The sequence below is a fragment of the Aquarana catesbeiana genome, linkage group LG04 (assembly GCF_042186555.1).
Source record: "Aquarana catesbeiana isolate 2022-GZ linkage group LG04, ASM4218655v1, whole genome shotgun sequence".
In the NCBI taxonomy this organism is placed as follows: Eukaryota; Metazoa; Chordata; class Amphibia; order Anura; family Ranidae; genus Aquarana; species Aquarana catesbeiana.
The window spans coordinates 134,909,663-134,919,227 of NC_133327.1; the positions used below are offsets into that span (position 1 = coordinate 134,909,663).

Here is a 9,565-nt window from a genome sequence, read left to right on the forward strand (position 1 = left end):
ACTTTGTCTCACCGAGCTGTCCCAATGGGCCATCTTCTGGGTCAGGGACCCATGGAGCTGGTGTGCATTGACATTCTGTGCTTGGAGCCTGATCTGAGCGGGCAGGGAAATATCCTGGTAGTGACTGACAATTTCCTTCGGTATGCCCAGGCATTTTTCACAAGGAACCAACAAGCATCCACGGTGGCCAAGATCTTCGCTGAGAAATTCTTTGTGCACTATGGTCTGTCCCAATGCGTCCACTCTGATCAAGGGAGAGATTTCGATAGTAGTCTCATCAAAAGACTTTTAGACCTGTTGGGCATCAGGAAGTCTAAAAACACCCCGTATCATCCTCAAGGAGATCCTCAACCAGAGAGATTCAACCGAACCCTCCTGGATATGCTCGGAACTCTAATTTCAGAACAAAAGCAGCACTGGAGTAAGCATATAGTGGCTATTGTGCATGCTTATAACAGCACCGCCAATAATGGCACAGGTTACTCTCCCTATAGTTTGATGTTCGGACTGTAGGCCCGGCTGCCAGTAGACTTGGCCTTCGGCACATCCCTCGACCATACCTCAGCAACTTTCCACAGAGGGTATGTGGATCGCCTGCAGAGATGTCTGAAAACCGCCTATGATAAGGCTCAAGCTGCCTCATATGCCTGAGGACAGAGACACAAAATAAACTTTGACCTCAGGGTAGGAGTGCAGGACCTACAGCCAGATGACAAGGTACTGCTGAGAAACCTGGGTGTCCCTGGAAAGCACAAGTTGGCTGACTGCTGGAAGTCACAGCCCTGTGTCATTTGCAAGCATCTGCCAGGACACTCAGTATATCAAATCCGGCCAGGGAAGCACAGGCCCGCTGAAGACTTGGCATCGCAATCATCTGTTGCCTCTGTCAGAAGTTCATGTGCCACCACAGCCAGATTTACAGTCCACACCCACGGCCTCTCAAAGATCCTGGCCAGTGACTAGATCTCACTCTGTACCTCTTGCTGAAGATGAAAGCAGCGAGGATAAGGAGAAAGATTGTCTGTGGCCGTCTCAAATGCCAGGGCCTGCCACCCCCCCCCCCTTTTCTTCTTCTCCCAAGGTGACTGAGGTGATTCTCAGGCCAAAGGCTCCTGAGTTTGTACATCAAAGTCCACCTTTTGAAGAGTTGGTAGACCCTCCATCTTCCCTGCTGACAACAGAGCCCTAAGACTTTCCATTCTTCATTGTGGAAGCTGAAGCTGATATGCAGGAAGAAGAAGAGACCAGTGTGCCTGTAACCCCAGAACCTAAAGAACAGCGAGAGCGAAGGGTTATTTACCCGCCAAAAAGACTAACATATGATACTTTTGGTGAAAGCTCTGAGGAGGTCATTCTCATTGCAAAAAGGACTCTTGAAGTAACTGACCCTTCCACCGCAGATTTGATAGTGGACAATCCCAACTCACTGTCAGGGCTGGGCTCAGCCCTTCCTTCTCTGAGCTGGCTGCTCAGCTGTCGGCTAATTGCCAGCTCCTATCTCTCCACAGTTACTCAGCTGTTGATGATATCCTGCTCGTCAGTCCTGCCTACTTAAGTCATCCAGTCCAGAGGATCTCTGCCTTCGCCTTGGTCAACATCACAGAAACAATCTCCTGCGATCCTGTTCAAGACTTGCTTTGCTGACATCCCTTCTGGCTCCAGATCCTGCTTGATGTTCCACTACATTGATCCCTGACTTCTGGCTTGGCTGACTATCCGTTCCGGTTACTGAACTTTGGCTACGTTTTGACTATGTTTGTTCTTTTTACTTTTATTATTAAACAAGTGTGATTTAACTGTACTTCTGTCTCGGCCTGATTTCTTGGTTTCTGACACTCACCCCCTGGCACATCTAGCTGGGCCATTCCAGTTAAGGTGGCCTGTAGGCAGGACAACCTCTCCTCCTATGCTAATTGGTGGGATGTTCCTCTGCCAGGGTTTTATGCAGATGTAAATTGTATGGTTTCCTGTGCACACTATCCTGTTTTTTTTTTTTTTTTTTCCTGTCTGTATATCAAAAGCATGTAACAGGTCATAGACTCTTTACCTCCTTTGGCGGACCAAAGGTTCTTTGGTGGGGGGGAGTGTGTAGTGGGGGCTACTCTATCACCCGTGGTCCTGCACCTCCCGCCATTCCCGCCAGCGCCTGCCGGACTGAATAGACACTGACACAGGCACTCACTGAGGGAGAGCACGCTTGTCAGTCCCTGTGGGGGATTTCTCCCCCTCCCTCTCCTCTCCTGTGTCCCTATTGGCAGGGAGAGGGAGCCAATCAAGCAGCAGCAGAGGACCATGGGACTTGAAGTCTCATTACAATACAGCCCCATGGATTTCTACAGGGGGTGAAACTGCCAAGTCCAGCCTGCTTTGCAAGAAGGGGGGGCTAGCTAAAGACTAAGCTTGTTCTGAGGAGAGATCACCATGAGGCAGGGAGGTGAACGGAGGTGTGAGGAGAGACTACAGGCACCCGCTGAAGAACCATCCAAAGACAGTTCCAGAGACCATCCAGAGATGGTTGAAGATGGATGTACCTTCTGTACCACCTAACATCTCTATTTTTATGTGGAATAGCTCTAAAATTATGTGAGATCTAACGTTAAAACCACTTGATCTTACCGGATCTAATGAATATCTATTAGCCCGAATGATTTTTGGCCAGAAAATTTGATAAGGGGGGGCTAACCCGTCTATATGTACCTCCTAATATCTCTATCTTTATGTGGAATATCTTTGAAATTATGTGAGATCTAACGTTAAAACCACTTTATCTTACCGGATCTAACCAATATCTATTAACCTGAATGATTTTTGGCCAGAAAATTTGATGAGGGGCCAGCCCCCCTCATTAATCACTTAATAAGTCTTTAATTATGTGAGATCTAACATTAAAACCACTTGATCTTACCGGATCTAACAAATAGCTTCCAAAATAGCTAACTGTTTGGTCAATTTTTTGATAAGAGGGGGCTGATGACGGGTTAGTCCCCCCCAGCAAATAACTGTTAATATTGCTTCTTCTGTGTGAGATCTAACGCAAACAATGGTTGCTCTGACCTGATCTAACAAAGATCTAACAAACTGCATAAGATTTTTTCAAAAATTTTGATATCAGGGGCTAACCCGGCAGAGGTGGAATCCTCACCGTTGTGCTACTGTACTCTGACAGCGGGGACTCCTCTGCTGTCAGAATACACTGATCAAGAAAAAATTACCAAAAGTACCATTCAGCAGGAACGGCCATAGATGGAATGAAATTTGTACCGTCCCTGCTGAACTGATCCAATTTCAAACCATCTGTGGCCAGCTCTAGTCCCTTGCTCCTTCTGTGTTGTTTTTTTTTTTTTTTCTCCTAAGAATAAAGGCTAGTTAACTCGGGAATGAAGAATCATTTGTTTACCTTATTGTACTAGTTCTGAGCTTCATGCAAGCAGCCTATTTAAAGTGGGGTTCCACCCAAAAAAACAAAAATACCTGAAAAATTCTAAAAAAAAAAACAAAAAAACATTTGGATATTTTTTTTTTTTTACTTACCTCTAAATGCCTGTTACTAGGTGGTCCCTCGTAGTCTGCCTCTTCCTTTTGCCTGGGCTGGTGACATCACTTCCCCCTCGGCACAGGAAGGGCTCGGCTCTGCTCCCTCCCTCCTGTCAATTATCTGGGACCCATTACAGGTCCCAGGTGATTGAGCGGCCAATCACGGCGCACGGCTCGTGCATGCGCAGTGGGTGCCAGGCTGTGAAGCCACAGCCCGGCGCCCACAGTTGAAATGCTGGTGCCGACGAGCAGAGGGGGGGACGAGCGGGGCTTCGATCCCCCGCATCGCTGGACCCAGGGACAGGTAAGTGTCCAATTAAAAGTCAGCAGCTGCAGTATTTGTAGCTGCGGACTTTTAATTTTTTTTTTTTTTTTTAATTGACCCCCTGGGTGGAACTCCTCTTTAAGTGAATTAATATGCATCCATTGTACAGATTCCACCACACAGCCGAGTTTGACAGATAGGCAGTAGGAATGGCGTGTTCAGAAACCCACCTGCCCGATCCCACTAGGAAGCCGACACGGCACATGGCTAATCACAGGCAGTGAGACATTTCCCGGTCCGCAGCTGTACAGATCGGGAAATGTCTCACTGCCTGTGATTAAACGTGTGCAATGCCGGCTTCTTGGCAGGATTCCAAACACGCCCAAGCCCATCTCTAGTAGGCAGGAAAGGGTTCATAGAGTTGGATGCACAGGATCTGGGTGCATGCCAAACTCAGCTCTGCAGTTTAGTTGGTACAGCCGAGGCAAAACTTAAACAGCACAAAAACTACAGGAAAAGTCCACTTGGATGTGGAAGAAAAACAGGAAGAGATTTCAGTGATCAAGTATCATATATACAATGGAGCGCGTGACTAGTAGACATTTGCTTATCAGTATCTTACAGTTCACATGTCAAAAAGCATCTATTAGAAGTTACCTTTTGAAAACCTTGCAATATGAGTCCATTGCATATACAGTGGGAACGGAAAGTATTCAGACCCCCTTAAATTTTTCACTCTTTGTTATATTGCAGCCATTTGCTAAAATCATTTAAGTTCATTTTTTTCCTCATTAATGTACACACAGGACCCCATATTGACAGAAAAAGACAGAATTGTTTTTTGCAGATTTATTAAACAAGAAAAACTGAAATATCACATGGTCCTAAGACCCTTTGCTGTGACACTCATATATTTAACTCAGGTGCTGTCCATTTCCTCTGATCATCCTTGAGATGGTACTACACCTTCATTTGAGTCCAGCTGTGTTTGATTATACTGATTGGACTTGATTAGGAAAGTCACACACCTGTCTATATAAGACCTTACAGCTCACAGTGCATGTCAGAGCAATTGAGAATCATGAGGTCAAAGGAACTGCCTGAAGAGCTCAGAGACAGAATTGTGGTAAGGCACAGATCTGGCCAAGGTTACAAAAAAATTGCTGCACTTAAGGTTCCAAAGAGCACAGTGGCCTCCATAATCCTTAAATGGAAGACGTTTGGGATGACCAGAACCCTTCCTAGAGCTGGCCGTCCGGCCAAACTGAGCTATCGGGGGAGAAGAGCCTTGGTGAGAGAGGTAAAGAAGAACCCAAAGATCACTGTGGCTGAGCTCCAGAGATGCAGTCGGGAGATGGGAGAAAGTTGTAGAAAGTCAACCATCACTGCAGCCCTCCACCAGTCGGGGCTTTATGGCAGAGTGGCCCAATGGAAGCCTCTCCTCAGTGCAAGACACATGAAAGCCCGCATGGAGTTTGCTAAAAAAACACCTGAAGGAGGACTCCAAGATGTTGAGAAATAAGATTCTCTGGTCTGATGAGACCAAGATAGAACTTTTTGGCCTTAATTCTAAGCAGTATATGTGGAGAAAACCAGGCACCTGTCCAATACAGTATCAACAGTGAAGCATGGTGGTGGCAGCATCATGCTGTGGGGGTGTTTTTCAGCTGCAGGGACAGGACGACTAGTTGCAATCGAGGGAAAGATGAATGCGGCCAAGTACAGGGATATCCTGGACGAAAACCTTCTCCAGAGTGCTCAGGACCGCAGACTGGGCCGAAGGTTTACCTTCCAACAAGACAATGACCCTAAGCACACAGCTAAAATAACAAAGGAGTGGCTTCACAACAACTCCGTGACTGTTCTTGAATGGCCCAGCCAGAGCCCTGACTTAAACCCAATTGAGCATCTCTGGAGAGACCTAAAAATGGCTGTCCACCAACGTTTACCATCCAACCTGACAGAACTGGAGAGGATCTGCAAGGAGGAATGGCAGAGGATCCCCAAATCCAGGTGTGAAAAACTTGTTGCATCTTTCCCAAAAAGACTCATGGCTGTATTAGATCAAAAGGGTGCTTCTACTAAATACTGAGCAAAGGGTCTGAATACTTAGGACCATGTGATTTTTCAGTTTTTCTTTTTTAATAAATCTGCAAAAATGTCAACAATTCTGTGTTTTTCTGTCAATATGGGGTGCTGTGTGTACATTAATGAGGAAAAAAAATGAACTTTTAGCAAATGGCTGCAATATAACAAAGAGTGAAAAATTTAATGGGGTCTGAATACTTTCCGTCCCCACTGTATAGATCCAAGGCTTTAGCAAAGTGGTGACATTCAGTCCTTGTAAACTACATTATGCAATTTTCTTACTCAATTTCCTTTAGATTTACCTTCAACCGTGTAGTGGAAGGGTCTGCCTGATTGCATACAAATTGAAAGTGTTTAGGTTTGACCTTATATTATGTGGTTTTGGTAAATCTAAAAAAAATTGTACAAGGAAATTCTATAAATTATGGCCAGCCTAACATTCAGCCTCCATTCAGATCTGCCTAAAAAACTGATAGGTGGATCTGATTGGAACAGCCATGTGAAATGACCCTTACTAAAACACTGATGTATAACAAAGCAATAAATAAGCCACAAAATAAACAACATAAAAAAAGCTAACTTAAAGCAAAGTCCCCCCTCCCCCCCCCTCAGCAAAAAATGAAGTCAGCATCCACACATACTGTAGCTGTTGACTTTTAATATTCGGACAATTACCTGTCCTGGAATCCAGCGTTTTTGGCACCCCAGCCGATTTCCATCGGCTCTCGAGTACTCCCGCCGCCATTTGTGGTAAGGGAAACCGGCAGTGCAGCCTTTCGGTTTCATAGCCGGGTTCCCTACTGCGCATACATGAAGTGCGCTGCACTTTCTGAATGGCCCAGCAGCGGGGTAAGGAGGAGGGGACGAACTTCCGAGTGATTTTCAAAAAACAGGTACCCGCTCCCCCCCCCCCCCCAAAAGGTGCCAAATGTGGCACTGGAGGAGGCAGATAAGCGGAGTTTCCAATTTTTGGTGGAACTCCGCTTTAAAGTTGAGCTAATATAAAAGACAAAGATTAATACAGCTCTTTAATAAGTCATCATTGAATTGACATTTTAGATGCAAGTGGTGTAAGAACCTGAATGTGACCCAGTATCAGTCTCTTGCAGTTCCTGTACAGCAGAGCTGGAGTGTGAGAGGAAGAAGCAGAACAAGGAGCCAATCCATTCATGTGCTGACAAGAAGCATGCTGATGGGAGTAAAAAGCAGAGTGACAGAGATGGGCCCATCAATGTGTTGCTTCTGCCAAGAGTCCACCCAAAATGATATTTCAGAAAGATAAGGCAGAATCACTTGCCTATCTCGTTGCACCTATACTATATGAGGATTCTTCAAAAAGTTTCCACACTTTTTTTTAACTCTATTAACCACTTCCGGACTGCTTCACACCGATATACATCCTAACTTTGATGGGGGATATCATTATAGCAGCAGCTATCCTCGTGTTCGGCCGGCCGTCTGGTTTCTGATGAGTGGTCTCTGCGGCAGATTCACCACATGATCCGTTTTATCGGCGGTGGGAGAGGGCCCCCCCTCCGCCGTTTACTGGATCTGTCAGCAGCGGCGGAGGCAATCTGGCATAAACTGTCTTGCGTACACACAATCACACCAAAGTCCGACCGTCAAGAACGCGGTGACATACAACGCATCTGACGGGACTAGAAAAAGGAAGTTCAATAGGTAGTAGCCAATAGCTTCGTACTTGCTTCAGAGCATGCGTCGTTTTTGGTACGTCGGAACAGCATACAGACGAGCGGTTTTCCCGATAGGAATTGGTTCCGTCGGAAATATTTAGAACATGTTGTCTTTCTAGGTCCGTCAGAATTTTTGACGTAAAAAGTCCGATGAGGCATACACACATCGGAATATATGATGAAAAGCTCCTGACGGACTTTGTCTGTCGGACATTCTGCTTGTGTGTACGGTGCATAAGTCCCTAAGTGGTTAAATATAAAAAAGTGTGGAAACTTTTTAAAGCGGGGTTCCACCCAAATTTTGAACAATATCTGTATGTATTCTCTTCCTTGCCTAGATGCTGACATGCCGTTTAAAAAAATTTAAATCGCCGTAATTACCTTTTATTTGTCTATTCTTCTTTGCACTTCCTGGTTCTCCTCCCGTGGGAGTAGGCGTGTTTCTAGCCTCTCCCAGACTCCTGGGAGCTAGTCTCAGGCTTCCCAGGATGCCACTGAGCATGTGCGGGAACGAGCGGTGAATGCTGGGAGCACAGCATTCACCACATCCAGGAAATAAATGCTTGTGGGCTTCAAATGCCCACAATGAAGATGGAAACCGCCTGCAGTGAATAATATAAGTTATTCTTTCCGACGAAATCTGACACAGGCGGACATATTACACACAATATGTGAGTATGTAATGCTGAGAAGAAAAGATTGTGAATGAACTCAAAAAAAAAAAAAACGATAGATAGGTGGACCCCCGCTTTAAAGAGCCCTTGTACTGTATATGTGTGCACATTTTATGCATGCTCCATAAACATCATAGAAAACGATTTGCAAAATTAGCCACAGCCACTCTGCAAGATGCAAAGTTGCCACTTTATAATCACCCTGCTTTATTTAATAATACAAGAAACCTCTAGCAACCAGTCAGATTTCACCTTACTGAAGCAAAGATGTTTTCTGTATGGCTTCTGACCAAATAAATTAGTAAGTAGATAGAAAATAAAGTCTGCACACATCCCAATGCGGATGGTAAAATACAATGATGATTTTTCTTTAGCTCATTCATACTGATCTGCTGCGTACTGAAAACGTGTTCTCTCTCCCCATAGAGGGGCTAAACCCTTCTGATGAAAGCTTTTGATTGGCTGTGGCAATGTTCCGCGAGCTTTCTTTCAGCACAAAGGCTCCATTCTTTACACCCCTCCTTGGGCTGTACATGCCACTTCTATTCCAAGAGATCTTTTTCATTTTCCTTTTCCTTTTGAATTCACTAACAAAACCGCATGGATTCTAGTAGAAACAGTTTGAAACTTTTGATTGTGTATTCAGCTGTAGATACAGTAGGATGAGTCACTCCTGTGCAGCCCAAGCTTCAAAGTTACATGTCTGAGAAAAGGATATATTATAGAAAATACTGCCAATAGTTTAGCACAAAATAATGTAACTGATTTTTGATTATTTGGTGACTGAGTGCACTTCTGACCTACCTTTCTACCTTCTTTCCAAAGGAAATGCGGGCTGGAGGTGTAGCCTGCAAACAGGTTTTTAAGAAGATTCCCCAGTGACGCCGACTGTGACTGTGAAAAAGAACGACCTTCATCCCAGAATGACATAGATTAACCTCTCCTCAGTCAAGACGATGCATTTTATTATTATTATTGTATTATTATAGTAGGGTGCCATTTGTGTGATTTTGTTTTATAATGCCACTTTAGGTACTTTATTAAAAACACTAACCTGACTCCGGTGCTTGTCCTGCTTGTTGTTGATTCTATGAAGAATGTTGTCCACACTATAAGCATTTCTATGATTAAATAGTTAAGGGCCTTCATGCCAAAAACCCAAGTTATTATCCCCTTTTAATATAGTGGTTAATAAGTTGTTAATTAGTATTTGGCTACCCACACCTCTGTACTCTGCACACCATGCCGTACAGTGTATACACTACACTGCTCTACTCTGTACACTGAGCTATATGACATACACTCCGTCT

General features: G+C 44.7%; 1 protein-coding gene across 1 annotated transcript in view; it reads left to right on the forward strand.

Moving 5' to 3' along the window:
- LOC141139503 (retinol-binding protein 1) overlaps window positions 1–9,311 on the forward strand; it is a 75,820-nt gene extending 66,509 nt beyond the window's left edge. The window contains exon 4 of the mRNA XM_073625691.1: window positions 9,081–9,311. Within this exon, the coding sequence (XP_073481792.1) occupies window positions 9,081–9,137 (57 nt within the window). The 3' untranslated portion in view covers window positions 9,138–9,311. The remainder of the gene's footprint in view (window positions 1–9,080) is intronic.
- Window positions 9,312–9,565: the final 254 nt, after the last annotated feature.